This window comes from Diabrotica undecimpunctata, chromosome 6 (genome assembly GCF_040954645.1).
Source record: "Diabrotica undecimpunctata isolate CICGRU chromosome 6, icDiaUnde3, whole genome shotgun sequence".
NCBI classification, from domain to species: domain Eukaryota; kingdom Metazoa; phylum Arthropoda; class Insecta; order Coleoptera; family Chrysomelidae; genus Diabrotica; species Diabrotica undecimpunctata.
In genome coordinates, this window is record NC_092808.1 from 80175344 (window position 1) to 80197888 (window position 22545).

A 22545-nucleotide genomic window follows, 5' to 3' on the forward strand; every position below is an offset into this window, starting at 1 on the left:
TGTTCTTTGTTTTTTGAAAAGCCTTTCCAGCGAGCAGTTTTTATTTTTAATTACAAGTGAATGTGTTTCGTTTCTTATTGTCTTCTAATTATGGTATGCCTCTTGTGTATTGGTTGACATGTATTTCAGGTACATAAGCTTTTTTGTTTTCTTTACATTTTTCATTACTTCTGTACAAAACTATGGAGTTCTTCGCCTTGTGATCTATTTATTTTTATTTATATTTCTTTCACCAAGAACTTCCTTGACCTAGGCTAAGATATTAGACTTAATTTTGGCCCAACTTTCTTTGACTTCACCACTTTCAGTGATATGTGTGTTTCTGCTTGTTTCGGTAATTCTTTTTTAGAATAGGTGCCTTGTGGAACCATCCTGTAAGCTTTCGACTTTTATCTTAATACATAATATGTGTTGCGTTATGTTACGACATAATATGTGTTGATGTCCAAATTGTTGTAGCACTAAAACAATGGTATATGGAACAAAGGAAATAAAACGACTTTACTCAATAAAACTTACTTATAAATTATATATTCATAATAAGTAAACCAAAAAGTAACACTACTTAACAACCTCCAGCATTACCTACATATTAACTAGTTCCGCTAAATCAAATAGACCTTCTTGCCTACAAAATTAGTCTCTTAATTAAAAGTTATAAGCATCTTGTGAGCCCTAGCACACATAACGTCAACACGTACTAGCCTGCCGTGTGCTTCTGGATTGTGCAAGGTCAAAAAGCTATTTGTTTATTTCTTGTTAACACAATGAAAACGAAAGTTTCTTAAAATTTTTTCAATAATAATATATCAAATTAGGTGCAATTCTATTTATGTGCAGCTTTTAGAGAAATATGTAGGCAGTAAAAAAATATGAGAAAGTTAAAGAAAACTTAAGCTAAATTTTCGCTTTCTTGACTTTTAATAACTGTTAAACTACAAACTTTATGTATATAACATATTTAGTACTTTTCATGTATTTTAGCCGTACTTTACGATGGGACTAGTTATGAATTAAAATACTTTATATAAAAAATTTATTTATCTAAAAAAAATTTAATATAAATTGGTACCACGGTTTTGGGATGAGGGACGTACATACTCGCATTCAGTGAAAAAAAAAATAGTTTTTAACTATGCACCCTTCCATGCATACACAAAGGCACCCAGCTGCCGGAATAATTTAAACTCCTACTAAATTAAAAAAATTTTACTAGAACTGAGTCCTGTTTTTATTTTTTAGATGTATTTTTCGTAAATATATTCTCTAACTAAATATTTAAGTGTTCTATGCTATTTAATTTTTATTTTTTTACAATATTTTTAATTTCTTTTATTATTATGTACGTGTTTCCATTACAGAAATGTTTAACATAGATAACAATAAATACTAAACTTAATAATTTAAAAGTTGTGAGTTAAGGACAAAAAATATTTGTATTTTATTGAAAATTTTTATTTTTAAAAATAATACGTCGGTTAGTGCATAAAAGTAAGATTTGTTATGCCGTTAGGTATTTATATAATAGTCTAATAATAATCTAGTATATCCAATTCAAAGGTAGTCTATTCCAAAGAGTTTATAGTGTGCGCAGATTATGAAGTTTTATATACCCATGGCGTTACATTGGCTGTGCGGACGGTACAGAAAACAACACTAACCTAGCAAGACTCTAATTAGGGATTTTTATACTATAATAGTCTGACTGTTATTCTATTTTCTATTTTCTATTATTAAGATATAACTTTTTTTTTACTTATGTTCCCTATTGGTAATTTGCTAATATTTTGATGAGTTTTATTTGCTAGTGCATTTGTCTTATAAAATTTTTATTTATATCTTCCAAAAATTCATTTCTGATCAAATAATTTAATTTAAATATATAATTTATTTATATATAATTTATATCTAATAATAAATTAAATAGATTGATTTCGACATGAAGAGAGATAAGTTACAATTTCTTTTTTTTTTGGGTTGCTTTAAGGAAAAATATTTAACAAATGATGTAAATTGTGTGACATCGTTTTAACCCTTCCAGGTGCAGAACATATTTTTTTAAGGACGAATATTTTTGAAAATTGTAAAATCAAATTTAAAATAATTATTTTTAAATTTTTTTTTTATCGGGTGGCTACCAGTGGTCGATTGAGCACTTACCGTCACCTGTAATTCACTGGTAAAATTTTTACCGCTACATCTATACACTTAAAAATAGTAAATAAAGATTTATTTCAAACTTAATTTCAGATGATATATAGAAAAACACTCTGCATAATGCTACATCACATTTTTGTATAGGCTGCTAATAACTGTCACATATTTTGTCCTACGATTTTTCCATTTGTAAACTTAAATGATGCCACTTGCTACCAAATCAGACTTACCCATTTTTAATTTTTTGTCATCGGCTAAATGTTGCTTTAGGCAATATTTTCTAGCTGTTAGAAATATGCCACAAGTAAATATATGTTTTTCTAAGAATTTATTGAAGCTTGGCAGTGTAGAAAAAAAATGTCAAAATGAAGATAATATCCAAGCGTCTCTTTAATCAGTATGTTAGTTTTGCCTCAATAGATCTCGAAATCAATGAGGTCTCCTCTACAGATCTTCATTACTTCTGACTGTTGATCATCAATTTGAACTATGGCACTTTGGTTTCCATATAATGTTTGGATTGTCTTGTATGCTTTTACTGTCAATATGCTTACTCATAAGTATTGATACTAGTTTGTCTACTGGCTTCATTGGCATGTACTGTTTTAAAGCCGTTTAACCTTTGAACAAGGCCATACTTTCGTCGATTGAAAAATTTCTTAATAATGTGTACGATTGATAAAGTTTTGTTTTGAAATGCCTTATAAGTGGTAGAATTTTATATAACTTAATTATCATAGTATCTCCTTTGTGAGGCATTTCTGATCTGTCACTGATGTGTAATAGTCTAAAACTTTTAAGAACCTTTTCGCAATAAACATATCTGGGAGCCATTGTAAAATAATGCTTCTGACAGTTGACTAGTACGATTTTATCATAGGTGATATATGAAAATAAATAATTACTTTTCTGGAAAGCTAATATTGACTTTGGAATTATGAGTACAATAAAATGAACTATAGTCTAGAATTAAATATACCTTTCTGAACCACTTCTGACTTTTTAAAAGATGAAACATCGACTTCGTCCATATTTATATTTACTTCTAGCTCCGAGTCACTGTCAGATGAGTATATGTAGGTTTTTTCCTTCTCAGTACAAAGCTGTTTGGCAGAATAATCTGGATCCAAAACTGAATCGTCAGAATCTTCATCACCACTACCTGGGAAATCAAAAGTTGAATGTGTTTGTTTATGATATTTAGATTTGTTTAATATTAACCAGTATTTGTGCTTGAGTAAGTTCGATAGCTGCATTTAGCTGAAAAGTTTACAAACAAAATATTATCTTTTAAATCAGAGTTACCTCTATAGTCCAACAGACATTAATTATCATATTGTTTGGACCTTTATTAATAAACTGTGCCAGTTTTCTTACAGTAAATATTTTCTCTTACTGGAAGAAAACGTTTCTAAACAACTCGAGTGGTAGGTGTGTTGTCAATGTTGAATATATTAAAATAACTTTCAAATGTCAATAATAATTACTCTGTATTATGGTAAATCGTTGTTCACGCTATATGTTACGAGTCTACACTTTTTATTATCTAATATTTTAATAAATAAATTAATGAAAATATGTAATAAATTACTATACCAACACCGATACAGTATCTTAGAAGTAGATATATTTATCTAATAAGGACCTTTAGATTAAAGCAGACTACTAACCTGCTAAATATAGATATTGCTGTCGCTTAAACGTTTGAATTAAATTTTTCTTAAATTTTTTTCTTAAAAAATATCTTTACTAATTTAGCATTGCTGCAGTTGCTAGAAATTGCTTCTATATATCACTTATTTTTAACTTATAGATATGCCATAAGGTATTTAGGCTTGAGATTAAAGTTGTTATTATTTGGCTTCGTTTAAGAAATTTTTTCTTCGTAGTTTGTTTTTTTATATTTAAAAAGAATAATATAAAATTAAAGAATGCATCTTTTATGTAACGTACAAAAACCCAAAGAACAACAGAACATAACGATCCTATAAGAATTTGGCTTATTTTTATCTTGTTGTACAAGTACAATTAATATTAAATTGGCACTCAGCCTGTGAGACTTGTATATACAGGGTACTGTATATACCAATTAATACCCTTAGGTGTATTAATTCGTGTAAACAGGAATCACTCCACCGCGCTCCAATGCTGCAGATTATCTCTTTCCCCCCTATAGCACTCTGCTGCGCGATAGAGGCGCAAGTATCAGCTAAATGCTCTTATTGTAGGAGTCCTGGGTAAATGAACTCTAACATGATTTCCTAACCCAATTAGTTGCAGGCTATCATGAGACACTTTTACCTGTTATTTTCAAGTGACATATCATTGAACTAAAATTGCTTGCTCAGACCTAAAGTCTTCGCTCCGGGCTACGCCCAGTTCGGCAACTAAGTGCTCGAGGATAAGTGCCCTTCATGCCCAGTTTTTAAGGTTTTTGTTAGTTTTTTTGTTGGCTTGCACCTTTTTGTTAGTAGTTTTTTTGATTTTTTTGGTCTAGACCGTTTTTGCGTGTTTTGTAAATTTTTTTGCAATCCTATATTAATGGACTTTCCACAATGCTTTTAAATTTTCGTCGTTTTTAGAGCTACGAACTTTTGTTCTAAGCTATATGTTTATATATGTCTAAGCTATATGTCTAAGCCAGTATCTGTGTTTTGGACGTTTGTGCTAGGAACAAAGGAACATAAAACGCATCGTATCTAATAATCTTTCTCAATATTGGGCTTGGGTCGTTTTTCAATTCTACGAACTTTTTAGACTAGCCTAGCTTTTTAGATTAGCCTTTTAGACTAGCGTGTCTATCACTCTTATTCATGACATGTTACAGTACATGACACGGTTTACGATGTATCTTGGCACGTGTACTGCTTTACTTAGGCAGTTACTCTGTTAATGTAGGTAGTATGATACTGTTTACCAGTATTAGTTTTGTTTTACGTATACATGATTTTTAAATTGTTCCAGAAATGAACATATCATTTTAAAATATAAAATAAAAATATAGTTCTTTACACTTTTCTTAGTGTAGAATAAGTAAAATAGTCACAGCCCACGTATTGGCGCCACAGCCTCTTAAATAGTTTTCACACCTAAATACAAGAGGGGTAATTTTCACTTAAAGTTCGCATCAAGTAGTATTTTTTTTTAGTTCGTTCTCACAGATCGCCCTTGAGGCATTGCCTTTTAAATTCACTCTCAATTCACGTATAAAATATTTCTCTACGCCGAAATCGGGCATTTTTCTCATAAATACGGTTTTCTCTTTTACGTGTGATAAAGACAGAATTATTTGATATTGTACTGTCAGCTACGGTCGCTTTGAACCTCTTTACTCTAAAAATAGTTAATTATAAGTCGATAAACTAAAGGTGATTTTATTTCTCTGGAGCAATATTTGCTCACCTTAACAATCCTTATCCTTCAACGGTCACTGAAGAACCAAACCTATGGAGATACATCCATTCACAAGTCCTTTGAAGTAAGGCTTGGAATCAAAAGATTTCCAACCCTCGAATATAGGGAGCCAGTTATAAGGCTCCCCTCATAAATGTTAATGTTTTTAGAAGACAGCTTGTGCTTTTTTGGAGATAATGTCAATTTTTCATTGTATGCTTAATTGTTATATGTTGTCTAGTGCTGTTTGTAGATTGTTTATCGTTATGTCCATGTTTTTATGTTTCGCCCAATCGATTTGTCGTCAGCATTAAGAATTTCTAGTATTCCTGCTATTCATGGAACATCGACAGTATATATTGTATACAATAAGAATGACAGAACCACCCCCTATGGCACCCCAGCCTCTGGAGTTTCAATCTTGGACAGGACTTGTCCTATTTAAATTCTAAAGCTGCGGTTGCTTAAGTATGACGTGATCAATTTTTTCATAGCCTGACTGTATCTGTATCCTCTCATTTTTTATGTTAAGGTTTTATGCCAGACTCTGTCGAAGGCTTTGCTTATATCTAGAAACAAACTTGCCTTTAATTATTATTGTTCAAAATGCCGCAAAACGGAATTTATCATATTATTTATGATATTTTACATTAAATTATAGTGTAAAAAATTATTGTTATTTTTTGTATTGAATACTCAGATTATTTTACGCAAGTATAATCTCTTAGTAAATAAAAAAAATTGTAAATTTTAGTTGTAATGAGGTTCTACTGTCTTGGGATTTTGGATTGCAAAAGTTGTAATATTGCAAAATTGCCTTAACAAAATTGGTCAATGGCGGCTCGCTACTGATTATTCCATTCCAAAAGATTATTTTTGTGCAATTGTTGTAATAAATAGGGTTGGTAGTAGTTTGAATTACCTTTTCGGCACTAGTCAATTAAACTTATAATAGACATATTGAAATTTACTATATTAGTTTAGTTATAATAGTTATATTTTCGACTATTCACCGGATAGATATAATAGACAATAACAAATATTGCATTAAAGCATAATAAGAATGTATTTAACATACTGCATCAAAACTATTAAAGTTAGTGGTAACATACATGATATTGTCTAAAACAATAACTGACCTGTCATGAGAGCCTCCGTTTTTGTAAGGAATCTCCAGTTCTACTTGTACATTTCTGATACATGTATTTTTTAAAAATGATTATGTCGACAATACATTAAAAGAAGCCGTTATAGTTTGCATTTATTTGTCAAGATAAAACTTTTCTCTTTAAAATACTAATCCATTAAGTTAAAACGACGGGATCTTTAGCGCAACAAAAATGTTACCTTCGCTATTTAAAGCGTATTAAACCAGATCACAGAGTAACGAACTGTTCCGCGCATTTTCCGGCTGAAATAAACAATTTATAGCTTTCCCTTCAATCTCGTTTACCATTAACTTGGCGGAAAGGTTCGAGGTGCTATATCCTTGCAATACAGCAATTTGAGAGCTATGCGAAATAGGAGATCTAATTGGCAACATTGACCCAATTAAACATTTCGTGCTGTTTTCTAAATGAGAACTGAAATGTTCCATGCTTTCTGGCTGTGTCCGCTATCCGTTCTTTTCATATGTATACAAACTGCAATCGGAATTTGCTTTTACTTTGCATATACAATCTGAACGGTTTACGACACAGAATTAGTTTGTCGACAAAGTAGAATTGTTGCCAAAAAACAGAATGGCAAAAAATGGGTCTGTACTGTTACTGTAACTTTTATTAGTATTGCCATATACATATATATATATATATATATATATATATATATATATATATATATATATATATATATATATATATATATGTATATGTATATATATATATATATATATAATATATATATATATATATATATATATATATATATATATATATATATATATATATATATATATATATATATATATATATATATATATATATATATATATATATATATATATTGGAATATATTCAATGGTTGAATAGCACAGGTTTTATCGGTCAATAATTGGCAAATAAAAGACGTCAACTACTTTATTGCTTTATTCGAATACGTTTCGCTTTTATTTTTAAAAGCATCATCAGTTCACTACAAATAAAAAAGATTTTAGAATATAAGTAAACAAACCAACAGGGTTCATACTTACAAAAACAATTTGTAGGGTTTTTTTTAAAGATGTTATAAAAACTCTACGATAACTTAACATTAAAGATTAAAAACTAACCGGGAGAAACGAAAAAAAAAATACAAGTAAAACTGTAAGAACATTAGTTCATTTAATTTTAACCGATGGCTTCATTTGAACGTTGGTTTAAGCTCTTTCGAGGGTCAAACCATACTGACCCACACACACTTTGATAGGATACATCTATGGATACATCTATGGACAGTCTGGGGTAGTAAACCTTCAGACAAAGGGGATGCTATGAACCTTCTCGATGGATTCTGATTCTCGAGAAGAACTCCAGTAATTAAAAATGTCACCCTTTTTCGGAGTAGGACCGTTAACGTTCCGACAAAAAGAAGGAAAGACAAAAACACGAAATGAAAAGCCAGTAGCAACTCGTTACAAAGCTATAAGGCCAAGATCGTGTATAATTCACAGTAATAGAGTAGATTGTACAATAATCCCGGTGCTCTGCACCGATGATATTATTACAGCTCATCTAACTATAACCACGAAAGTAGGAGAGAAGATAATGGTAATGTGTTCAGCCCACTTTCCAGGTGATGAGGCTCTGTGTCCACCAAGCATTATAAGTGGCATAGTTGCATATTGTCTAGGAAAACGTTTACAGCTCAGTACAGGATGTGATGCCAACGCTCACCATACCATATGGGTAAGCACAAACATCAATACAAGGGGTGAGTCTATTTTGAATTTTATCTTATCTGAAGGTTTGGTTATATCCAATATAGGAAACAAGCCAATTTTTGTCACTAAGGCAAAAAAGTGTTAGATTTAACACTCTGCACAAACAAGATAAGTGATTTAATAACAAATTGAGTTGTGTCTGACGAACCCTCATGAAATTCCTACAGAAATCCTAGAGATACAAACTGGGTAGGATATAGGGAGTCCCTCAATAAAAATCTCGAGGAAAGTACGATCTCATTTAAAGGCCCAGAGGTTATAGATTCGGCGGCACAAACGATAAGCGAAGCTATTATGGGGCTTACCAGAGAAACTGTTCAGAAAAAACAAGGAAAAGTACGGGCAGTAATACAGTCTGGTGGAACAACGGCTTAAAAAGGATGAGGAGGGAAGTCCGAAGCCTATTTAATAAAGCCTTAAAGTAACCAAGAATGGGATGCCTATAGGTATAAGCTAACGCTCTACAATAAAGAAATTCGGAAATCTAAACGGAATTCATGGGAAGAGTTTTGCGAGAAAATAACAGAGATCCCGGCATGTTCATCAAATCCATTAAGTCCTAGCAAAGGATGATGCTACAATGAAAGAAGTAGGTTTCCTAAAGAAAGCTATTGGCAAATTTAGGGACACCAAAGAGGAAAGTCTTGGAGAACTGATAAAAAGATTAAAGTCATATACTTGCCTAAGGTAGGTAAATTATCAGACCTAACACCAAAGTCATATAGACCGATAAGCCCATCTTCTTTTCTATTAAAAACGTTGGAAAGGCTTCTTGATAGACACATCAGAGACGAAGTGCTAAAAGATAATCCTCTAAGCAATCGGCAATATGCATTCCAACTTGGTAAATTTACAGACTCTGCGTTAGATAATCTAAATAGGCTTATCTTAAAGTCAATGGAAGATAAAGAGATAGAAATGGCCGCTTTTTTAGATAGAATAGAATAGAATAGAATAGAGTTTATTTAATCAAATATACAAAAAAAAATTCAAAAAAAAGTCAAAGGATTAATAAAAAGTTTTGGCGAGTTTAAACATTACAAACATGTATAAAACGACAAACACACTTAATGGAATTATAAAAAAAACATGAAATATAATTATAATAGGCAAATACCCTGACCAAACTAGTACCATTGTATAAAAGCTGTACTTCTGTACTTCGTTTTTAAATAGAAACAATGTTTCAAAAAGTGATTTGATTTTTAGCTTAAACGATAACAAGTGAATACTTTTTACTTAATCTGGCAAAAAGTTACACAAACTAACATCAGTCGAATTTTTTATGCTCTTTGTCAACCTAAAACGTTGTGCTCTAATAGCATCTCTAGATCTTGTATCGTGATCATGGACGTTGGATTTTATGTTAAACTTACTTTTGTTGGCATGAATTTCAATCAGCGTCTCATACATATTGAGTGAAGATAGTGGCATAATACCTAAATCCAGAAGTAAAGGTTTAATGTGTTCCCTATACTCTGCTCTTGCAAGTATCCTCACTACTCTTTTTTGTAGTTTAAAAATTCGATCTGCGTGAGAAGAATTACCCCAAACAGTTATTCCGTACTGTAAATGGCTATGAAATAATGCAAAGTAGCACATTCTAAGGGTATTTTTAGGAATCATATAAACTAAGTTGCGTATTAAAAATATACTTGTAGCAAGTCTAGAACTTAAGTAATATGTATGAGCACTTCAATCCAAATTATCATCTAAAATGATTCCTAATAGTTTAACACTATTTCTTGAGATATACTTCCAATCGGAACTAAAAATCAAATTCTGATTTTTCTCTTCATTTAGCTTTAGCCCATTATGTGCAAACCAATTTTTTGCTTTAGTGTGAATTTTTTAATCTATGCAAAACATTCCTGATTTCAGTATCACTAACAGGTAATAAAGAGTCGCAAGAAGAGTGTACATCTTTCAAAAAATCTATGGCTACATTTTCATTTGTATAATTAAAAGAACTTCTAATATGTTTAGCCACTGAAGTGAAGTAATTATTGAAATCGTTTGATGTAATCGCGCTTGGACAGACCTGTTTGTTTTGAAATTTATTTCTGTGATAATTTATAACTTTCCAACTACCACGAGATATATTTTCTGAACTGGAAAAGAAATTCTGATAAGCCAGTTTTTTCTTTAATGATATTGTTGATTTATAGTGCTTCTTAAATTTTTTATACTCACTATATTCCTTTGTAACATCAGCAATTATCTTGACTGTGGAAAGATTTTCTCTCATTTTTATTAGTTTATCATCAAACCAAGAAATTGGAGCTTTACTATGAGTTTGTGATTTTTTTAATGGAAAATTAATTTTAGTTAACTTTACATATATTTCGGTAATAAATTGAGCTAATTCTGTGGCTGTTTTAAGAGAAACAACTGAAGCCCAGTCAACGTTGTTTAACGACTGTTTTAACATCAGGATGCCATTACTTGTTATATGTCTTCTGTATGTATTAGCACTATGATTTTTATCAGATTTTATTTTTAAGTAGAGAAATTGACCAAAATGATTAGAAATACATGTGTCCACAATTCCGCACCAGCTATCTCACTGCTTATGTTTGTTAAGATGTTATCTAAACAAGTTGCTGATCTAGTTGTGATTCTAGTAAATTTATTAATATTTATGGTTAAGCCAAAAGTAGAAATTAGATCACGGAAACTGTTTAATTCATTAGAATCTTTTTTGAAATCAATGTTGAAATCTCCAATTTTTATTATTTCTAAAAAATTAGCACAGCAAAACTCCAATAACTTTTCAAATAGCTCTAGAAAAACTTTAAAATTCCCATTTCCGGTTCTATACACTGTTACTAAAATAGTTTTAATATCTATAATTTCTAATGCACAAAATTCACAATTATATTCACATGATATATCATTTAAGCAAATTGGTCGTGTAGAGATTGTATTATCGCTAAAAATTACAACACCTTTATGTTCCCTTACCTTCCTACAATAAAAAGTTGACAAAAATACCCATCAAGCTTTAATGTTGTTAATTCATTTTCTCTGAGCCAGTGTTCAGAGAAACATAATATTATCAACATATATATTATATATATTATATTCTCACTTGAGAAAGGCAATCAGCCGAAACAGCTGTAGTGATAAGAATTTAAAATAAATTTTGTGGAAGTTTGAAAACAAAGTTTTCAGTGTTTTATTGTTACCTTCAGGTATATTTTGATCATAGGCTTACATCGAATACTCACATTCTGAAAACCACACAGAAAGGTACTATGTCCCTGGGCAGATGTAGAAGAATGTGCGGTAAGAATTGAGGACTTAACCCCAAGATGACTCTATGGTTATACACAAGGGTTATTAGACCCATGATAACCTATGGCTCGGTGACGTGGTGGACAAATACGCAGCAAGTGGGAGCAATAAGGCTGCTAGGTAATACACAAAGGCTAGCATGCCTGTGTATTACGGGAGCCATAAAAACAACTCCTACTGCATCATTGGAATTGCTGTTGAATCTACCACCACTTCATATCTTTATACAGGGCGAAGCTAGATTAGTGATGCACAGATTAATCCATAGTCAGTGACATATAAGCCATATGCATGGTACTGACTACAGAAAGCTAATCGAGGAGCTAAAAGCCGATATTGTGATGGGGAAACCTATCGATGCAACAGCTACGAGATATAGCTTTAACAAAAGTTCACAATTAAGATACCAGGCAGTGAATGCTGGAATAAAGGTGTACCCATACAAGCTCCTGCTACCTGGTACACGGATGGCTCAAAAACATCGGACGCTGTGGGAGCCCGCATAGTAGGGAAAAATCAAGGGATATATTTCCCGGTAAGTCTATTTAAGGATGTGACAGTTTTACAGGCAGAAATAACTGCATAGAAGAAATAGAAAGGCAGAAAAGAACGTTCTGTTCAGTTGCCATCTTCACAGATAGTCAGGCAGCGCTTAAGGAACTAAATTCTGTAGAGGTCAATTCTAAGCTAGTATGGGATTGCGTGCGTGCCATTAATAAACTAGGAGACCGTAGCAAGGTTACAGTAGCCTGGGTACCGGGGCACGAGAGTTACAAGGGCAATGAAAAAGCAGATGAAATTGCCAAACAAGGCTCATCAATGCTATTCATTAGACCGGAACCCTTTTGCGGCGTTGCAAAGTCAGTAACAAGAAAGGCTAAAAGGAAATGAGTAGCTCACAAATCTCTGGAATGGTGTAGGAATTCACCAGGACAAAGACAGGCGAAACAGTTCATTACAGAACATTTGCCAAAATTTACGGCAGACCTAATAAGCAAAGACAGGAAAACAGTCAAAGCCATAGTAGGTCTTCTAACAGGGCACTAAAAGCTGACTAGGCACTTGAAGCTGATGAGATCAGATGATGACCTGTGCAGATTTTGTAACCTCGAAGAAGAAACAGCAGAGCACATTTTATGTCAGTGTGACAGTCTGGCAAATGTGCGGTTCTTTGTATTAGGAGAAGAAAATCCACCGGCAAATAGCTACATGAAAGGTACAGTCTCGAGGCTACTATACTAGACTTTATAAAAAAGGGTCAGGCTATAGAATGTTATCTAGGACTAGAGGATTACAATAGATCTAAAAGCGCAGTGGAATAGGCCGAAAGGCTACCTCTTTTAATCTAATCTAATCTAACAATTTAAGTTAACGCAAATACCAAAATTATAAAAAATGTATACCAAAATTGATGCACTAGAAATGTAAGTACTAACACCAGGAACATATTTAATATATAAATGAATTTATTAGCAGTGTATCCAGCTTATATAAGTAAAAGACAAAATAAAAACCAATATAATCTACCTCTTCAGTTGAAATTACATGACAGAGCAGAGTTTACAACTAACAAATAACGTTTGTCAATTGAAGTGAGGCATAGAAATTTATATAATGTGTTCTATCATCTTACAGAACATAATAGGATCTGAATAAGAGAATAATATTTAGTAAAAGTGATAACTGGAATTTAGATGACAAAATATTTAGTAAACAGAAAGTTAATCGCAGGATTAAGTTGAGCACTAACTATTTTTAAAATAAAGATTATATATAAATGACAGTTAATAGATAAATAAAATCAAAAGAAATTAAAATAAAATAATTATTAAAAGAGAGGACAAAATTATTGGTAAAACTAGCAAAGCAAACACAAAAGAAAGTTGATAAATACGTATTTCTGAATAACCATCTAACAATTTTCTGAATCAAAAACTGTAAGTTGCCTACTTTTAGCGCAACTCAACGACTGTAAATTATCATAAATTACGATTAAAATATATTACAATAACGATACAAAGTATGGAAAATTTTATATATTTATTATACTCAATTAGATTTTAACATTCGCAGTAGACTATAAAATTATATTTTACTTAGAATTCTTTCATTAAATTTATAATTGTTAAAATTTATTGAATTTATGCACAAAATTGTATTTTTAACTTTATCACAGAAAAAATGCTGACAAATCGTTTTTTAGTGGAAATAAAAAATGTTGAACATTTTAAAATAATTTTTAATTGTAATCATACATAATTATGCTAAACATTAACTAAGAAAAAGTACTAAAAGGCAAAAACCATTGTGTTACACATTGTGATACCACAATAATAATTAAATTAGAACGTATACAAACATTTGTGGGAACAAAATCCCTATAAAGGGATGTGTTTATGGGGTGTACAAATTTCACTGTTATTTTTTTAATGATATTCCTGCCATAAGAAAGCCACTTGTCCATTTTTAATATAAAATCTATAACAGTTTTCGATATATTGGAAAAATAATATGGATTTTCATTTTCTAATTTCAAAGGGTCTTTTCAAACGTTTATATATATATATATATATATATATATATATATATATATATATATATATATATATATATATATATATATATATATATATATATATATATATATATATATATATATTATTGTGATATTTAAAGTCTTGGTGCGCCAAGCAATAATTAGCTAATTAATTTTTCGATTAATTAATTAAAATTATTTAAATGATATGATTATGACTCTATCACAATTTTTAATTCTTTTATCTCAGGGTTAAATTCGTGCTTCAATATCTATGCTATTACATGTGAAAGGTAAGGTCCAGAGAATACCGGAATAATAAAAAACACATATGATCTAACACTATATATTGAAATAAAAATAATGAAATAATTCACACTCAAAAGTTTTCAATAAACAAATCTCATATAAGGATTCTCAAAATTTTGTTCTCCGTACGTGAACAATCAAAATTAATGGTACAAACAATATTAATTGAAAACTCAAAATCCCAAACTATGCTAACTCTCCTAATCAAAATATTTATATCCTTTCTAAATTACGTGTAAAAATTGTGTTATCAATAAAAGAAAAAAAAAACTGCAGAAAACAAAAATATCTCTCTCTGATGATGAGTGGTCCAAATCCTTGTTCCTTGTAGACTGTATTATCTCCTCTCAACCACTCCGATGTAATCAGCAATCTTACAACAGATTGTTGCAAGTATATCGTCCTTAATGATCTCCTTCAAAAGCAACAATCATTCAAATTATGATAGCCTTTCTCCTCTCGATAAAACTGAATCTCTCGTTGGCCCGAGTGAAAAATTGACTCTTGGAATATCTTCTCTTTACGATAAACTGAATCTCTCGTTGGCCTGAACAGTGACTCTTGGAATATAAGTAGGAAAATATGACTTACAATATTTTGCTGCTTCAGCTTCTGTCAGATACACTAACTCCACAAAAACTCACTAACATTCAGAACCACCAGAGAACAATCACTGTTCGTCTTACAGACTTGGAAACCAACTCCTTCTCCTTTTCTCTCTCCTCGATCTCGCTAAACTTTTTCCTACATACTTATCCCACCTTTTTCAATCTCCGCCAATCAAAACTCGTCACAATTCCCCCATTTTTTCATTTCGATAACAAACAAATTTTTACCTACAATTATAAAATTTCCTAAAACTTATTTACAAATAATATTTTCTATAATTCTTAAAAACTAACAAAAACCTCTTTCTAAAATCTCTTCTATTTGTCTCTAATCACTGCATTAATGTATTTTGGAAAACCCGTTTCAATTGTCTTTGGATTTCACTTAAAATTATGCGGGTCACTCAAGTATAACAAAGAAATAATTTATGTATAGATTACATTTTGTTTAGTACAGGTAATCCAAGAATTAAATAACTTTCCTTCTTTGAAATGTTTGTTGTTTATTATCCTACTTATCTGAATTATTTTAATGTTTTTTGAACTTTGAAATATTTTAATCAACCCAATATTTTTCTCGATTTTGCATATCATAACAATATATATATATATATATATATATATATATATATATATATATATATATATATATATATATATATATATATATATTATGATTGTTTATTTTGAGTTCAAACTTAGTTTATTGAGCCAATAAAAAAATTATAATTTATCTGTTATCAAAAGTAAAATAATCCTTATATTACCTGTGTTCGATGGATTCAAAAGATTTTCTAGTTGTCTTTTATCGGAGTAGAGAAAAAAGGATAATAATACAAATATATTATATTACAAATATTTACGTTTCTTTATTTTATATGAACAAAAAAAACAATTATTAAATTCTGTCGTTATCTTATCAATCAGCATACAAGAAAATAAATCAAATTACTATGATAATAAGATTATAAAGCTACATACATTTATATTACGCGAAAAACCAATTTTACTTAAAATTTTCTTTACTTGAAAAAAAGAAACCACAAAACTTTAAACTTTTGATTAGCCTAACAAAAACTTCAGTTCTTAAATTTTAATGCTAATGACCATGATGTCGAAACGATCCTTCACAGATATAAAATTCAATTGTACAAACACTTACAGTTTATTTTCTTCTTGAGTTGTATGTTGGAACATACCAAGAAAAATCCAGTCTCCTCAAAGATGTGATCTCCCCTCTTTGGCACCTCGGCTCCTTCTTTACGTCTCTGCAAACCTCCTTCAGACTACACAAAAAACACCTGATTCACTTCTCCAAACTCCGCTACTTATTTATGACACCAGGACCTCCTTTTGTCAACTTGATGCCGTAAGAATACTTTCACATATACTTTATAAAATGCCCACGGTAGATACAAAGACCTCTTTTAATCTACTTGTGATCTCCTTCTTCAAACTATTCACTTCTTTTCGTTACGCCGGTATCCAAACTCACGAACCACACCCTATCTTGAGAAAAACGACTGTTTCCTTTCGATGACCAAAATATGACTGACTTCTCCTGTCTCATCATCGACTCCCAAATTCCCATTTAAAAACGACCGTCCAATCAAAAAGCTTAAATTGTGTTTACTATGATATTGGAAAAGCCTAATTTCGGTTTCAGAGAAAACTAAATAGCTTACTTTAAAATTGGTTTTTTTCAATACATCATTTATACATATTTCAAAAGATTAGAATATGGTCATTTAATACTCGACTCTACAAACAATGAAGAGATTAACTTACAGGTAAAATGTCTTCTAATTCTAAACAAAGGTTTTTTTGATAATTTTGTTTGCAACGGAAACAGGTCGTTTGCCAAACAAATTTCTATTCTTATCTACACTAAATCTTATCTTAAATTAATATATACATTTTTGTTTATAATGATTTCTTAAAATTTAATTTCGATGGATTTTTTTTATTTATTTTTCTTTGGTTGGAAAAGAAAAAGTATGACAAATCCCCGCCTTTGCATATGATAAAAATTACTGAATTATGCAGGGATTTTTCTCTATGCAAAAACAATACCAGCATTTTATTCATAATATTTGTAAACATCGTTGATATTATAAATTCCCCTAATCTTGTCTGATTCTATGTGCTTCAACTCATAACTATTTATCCCATTCTCTTATTTTTCTTTGGTTGGAAAAGAAAAAGTATGACAATATATATATATATATATATATATATATATATATATATATATATATATATATATATATATATATATATATTATATAGATAGATATATACATATATATATATATATATATATATATATATATATATATATATATATATATATAGATAGATATATACATATATATATATATATATATATATATATATATATATATATATATATATATATATATATATATATTGTTATGCTATGTAAAATTGAAAATAATATTGGTTTGCTCTTAATATATTTCAAAGTATAAAATATAATAATTCAAAATATTTCAAAGAACATTTGTGTTTAAATGTTAAGATCTATCAAATTATTTTAAACACAAACTTAGTAATTCTCTAGTAACTGTACCTATAATTTTATTACATTCCTAAATATCAGTATTGCAATAACTGACTACATACCATCAATTGTTTTATAGATCAATTTATCGTGTTCCTGATTCTTTCTCAATTCTGTACTATTCATTCCATCTTTTCACTTTATAATATGGATAATACTGTCACAGTCATTGTTTATTTTAACCTACTCACTAAAAATTATACACTGGGAATTCACTCTATAAAATATTGCGGTTACCATAACTCCTAAATAAAATCAAACAAATATGTCATTTATTTAGATATGCTAAAAAAATTAAATTTTTATTCTTATAGTTGTAAGTATTAAAATATTCACTTTGTTTACATATAATAATTAATTATTCTAATAAATTTACAGTTTTCTCCTAAAGAAATCACAAAATCGTGACGAAATATTGAGACTGAACAAATAAAGTTTTATTTCCTGACCGATTGCTGATATTATAAATCAATATTTAAAACAGTACGGTCGAAAAATAATTTGAAATATATATATATATATATATATATATATATATATATATATATATATATATATATATATATATATATATATATATATATATATATATATATATATGCGAATGAAATATTAGATATGATTAAGCATCGCCACCACAGTGTTAGTGTATTATTATACATTGACGAAGAAATTATGTAAAATTTTTAAAAATTATTACTTGACGGCTCGGACTGTAAAAAATAGGAAGCTGTTTTTGAAATCATTTTTGAAAAATAAACAATTTCTTATTTAAACTTTTTAAATCTGTTATAATATTAATAATAAAAAGTTTATTTAACGTCGAATAAAGTATTCCAATTTTTCAGTGGTTAAATCCTATATTCATTACAAAAATAAAATATTGTAGGAAAATAACTTTCTTACTTTTTTCTAAAATTCTTTTTTATTTTCAGGATTTATACAAGCAAATATCAAAGCTGATCCGTCAACATTGCCGACATTTCTGACATCTAGTCAAGTGTTTAAAGTCACCGACAAAGATACCGTTGTCTTACCCTGCGAAGTGTCTAATGCGGGTGAGTACGTGTAGAGTTTAATTCAACAGGTTGAGTAATGCTATTACATTCGACGTTAATGATGGGCTATTGACAGCTAAGTTGGCCAAACTAGTTAATAACAATCGATTAGTATCACTGTGTTAATTCAAGATTTCTCCAAGTATCTACGATTTTCAAAATTTTTTTAATCTAGTACAAATTTATTATCCAAAATAAATGGGCTAGGTTACACTCAGGATAATCAAAATTTAGAACCGTCTTAAAGTTTGGAATTTGATTTATAAACGATTTATAATGAATCCATTAAACGTTTATTTATTGACTAAATTTCTGATTGATTAAAAGTAAATTTTGTTTGTTTATGTTCGACTTTTTTTCCGTTAATTTGATTTGAACACTTTATAAAAAATTAACAAGAGAAAACCTAACAAATTAATTTTAATGTTTGTTTCGTTTTAAACTTTATACCTCCGCAATATTGTTCTCAAAACAAACAGTATGATATAATTTTTTCTTTTAAAAAATCTTCGATCCACTGCTGTTTCTTATTTCCAAAACCTTTCCTTGTTTAATATTTTGCTTTTTAAGCCCTTTAGATTACAGAAAACGTAGTTTATGAAACTCACATTTTTGCATACATTTAAAATTAGAAAAATGTATTGATAATAGGTAGACAGTGAAAAAGTGGTCGCAAATATTTTTAAATCAAATAATAGTAATCAGTCTTTGACAAATATTTCATTTCGTTCATTTATCTTTTAAATAAAATATACTGCTCATGACGTATATGCATGTTTTTTATATTAATTAAAGCTAATTTTGTTCTAAATATAATGATGTAAGATTGCCTGAGAAAAAATGGGAAATTGCAAATTAGGGTTGTCAGCTGTTAAACGCGAGGTATCAATCATAAAGTAAAATGAAATTGTGGCGCAAGGACACTGATTTGACAAGAGATAATAAATATCTATTACTTCTATTAACCCCTTCAATACATTATGCTTGACTGTCCGCTCCATACGGTGATGCACATGGGTGCATCATGAGTTTGTGTTCGCCATAATGTCTCAGAGGAGCGATTCTGAAAGTGATCAATGCGACCTAGATTTCGATTATGAAGGTTCTGAAGATGATATAAGTTCAGAAAGTTATTATTCAACTACAGACGAGGAGGAAGATGATGAACCAGTACAATTCGGGGATTGGAAAGTTATTTCAAATCCATTTTGCGACCAAAGATATTCTCCAATGAATCGTGTTGAACTTCCTGATGATTTTCACCCTGCTTTAGACATTGATTCTCAGAAATAATCCAGAGAATGTTTTGAAGCATTTGTTTCAGTTAAAATAGTTAGAAGCCTTTGTGACTGGACCAACGAGCGTGCTAAACTATATTTTGAGGCAAATGAAAATTTGTTTGGCAAAATTTATGGTCTAATATGGAAGGATGTTTCTGTAGAAGAAATGTGTGTTTTTATTTGTCTTTTATTATTGATGGGGGTAACTCATTTACCTAAAATGCATGACTATTAGCGAAAATCCTTCCTATTAGGAGGACCACCAGTGTTTTCTGGAAAAATTATAAGTAGAGACAGGTGAGTAATGTAGAGGACTGCCGCAAGAAATTTCAGGACTTCCACTAGATAAGTATCAGTCGTGTTTTTTAGAAATAAGGATATGCTTGTTGTAAGATTTCGCGATAAAACGGATGTCTATGCTTTGACTACAAAACTTACTGCTGATTTCCAAGAAAAACAAAGATATGATACTTAAAAAAAGTGCAGAGTTTCTTACAAAAAGCCTGCTCATATAGAGGATTATAACATGAACATGGGTGCAGTAGATATGATTGATCAAGAAATCGAACCATATAATGCTGCCAGAAAGAACTACACCTGGTTCAAAAAAGTAGGAGTACACGTATTTCAAAGAATGGTGTTGAACGCTAGAGTATTCTACCAAAACGCCTCAAATAAACAAATTCCCTTTGTGGATTTTACACAAAAATTGTGTGACGAATTACTGTCTCATTACAATCCATATTATTCTGAATATCGCGAATCTTTCAATAATATGCATAGAAAGAAGACTTCAAAACACCAGAAGAAATTGAAAGTGGAACATAACTTGATTAGACTTGCTAAAGATAAACAAAAAAGGCGAAGATGTTTTGTTTGTTATGACATTGTTAAAAATAAAAATAAATATACGTTTCTTTTTTGTTCCGGCTGTGATGTAGCATTGTGTTCCAAAGAACATTTTGACCAGTACCACGATAAATAAAATTGTTCTCGTAGTATAGAAATATTTCAATAGAATTTGTTGTTTATTTTTTTTCCAAATCCCTATAATTTTTAATAATTTTTGTTCAAAATGGTATTTTATAGATAACATTTAATTTAGCTCAAATACTATCTAGAATAATAAATTTATTAAAAATAGTTTTATTTCTAAAATTAATGTTATTCTTACATTAACTATAATTAGTTGTAGTGTGATACTCTATTTTAACCGATAACGGTCAGCTCGCGAAGCCACTCGGTAAGCGCTCGAATCCGTCTTAGGAGCCGACTTGCCGAATGACGGTCCGGCACGAAGGGGTTTTAAAGCATGCATTAAAAACTTACATAGTTGAAACTGAAACTTCAAAACAGTAGTGTTGCGCGCTAGCTGTCTTTTATTTTATATTTTATACCTCGCATTTGTAACAGCTGGTAACCCTAATTTTAGACGAGTTTTTCTCAGGCAAACTTATACCAGCATATCAAGAAAAAAATTACCTTTAATTTGATATAAAAACATGCATATACGATATATGTCATGAGCAACTTATTTTGTTTAAAACTAAATGAACAAAATAAAATTGTTGTCAAAAATTAATTGCTATTAATTGAATTTAAAATATTTGCGGCCACTTTTTGACTGGCAACCTATAATCAATGTATTTTCCTAATTTTAAATGTATGTACAAGTGTGAGTACATACATTTCTTAAGAGATTTTGTTAATTTAGATCTATTCAAAAACTTTTTGACAAAATGTAAAAAGTATAAATTTTAGAAACTATATATAATAAAATACTTCTTTTCTCGACTCTCATAAAATTGTAATTTGAAGTATTCCCACAATGTATTTGTTTTCCTTTAGAAAAATAACAACCATTTGCGCCGTAAATATCAACAGAATCCTCTAAATCCTGCTATATAAGATTCCTTTTTTCGATTTATCCTATATAATAACTTAGGTTTAAAGAGAATCCACATTTCGGTTGGTCAATTGAGTATATATTTTTTTTTAGGTCGCAGATGATACAGATAGATTATATAAATTTCTGTTCATCTGTTTAGCTAAATTTTTAAAATATTCGTCATAGATTTTAAATACACTGTGTAAAAAATAAAAGGGTCCAAAAAAGTTCTCTTACAAAAATATTTTAAGTTAGCTCGTTTCTGTTTATACAAGAGCTATAATCGTATACCTAGAGATCTTAGAATGACATCGTAATTTACATTTTTTGTTTTAAACGATTGACTTGTAAGTATTTATAGGCGAGGCAATGAAGCAATAAACCTACTAAATTTTTGCAGTAGGATGAATCCCAATGAAACTTTTTGGATTCGATTCGTAAGAATGTAAATAAATTTTGCAAACAACAATGATGATATGGAAATGAAAATTGTATTATTGATCAAGGAGAATGCA

The 22545-nt window shown here is 29.9% G+C and overlaps 1 protein-coding gene across 3 annotated transcripts in view; it reads left to right on the forward strand.

Moving 5' to 3' along the window:
• Nucleotides 1-22545, forward strand: part of LOC140443510 (limbic system-associated membrane protein) — a 1158062-nt gene that overhangs the window by 54577 nt on the left and 1080940 nt on the right. For all 3 annotated transcript variants that reach the window (XM_072534819.1, XM_072534818.1, XM_072534821.1), the window contains one exon: nt 18740-18862. In XM_072534819.1, coding sequence (XP_072390920.1) covers nt 18740-18862 — 123 coding nt within the window. The remainder of the gene's footprint in view (nt 1-18739; nt 18863-22545) is intronic.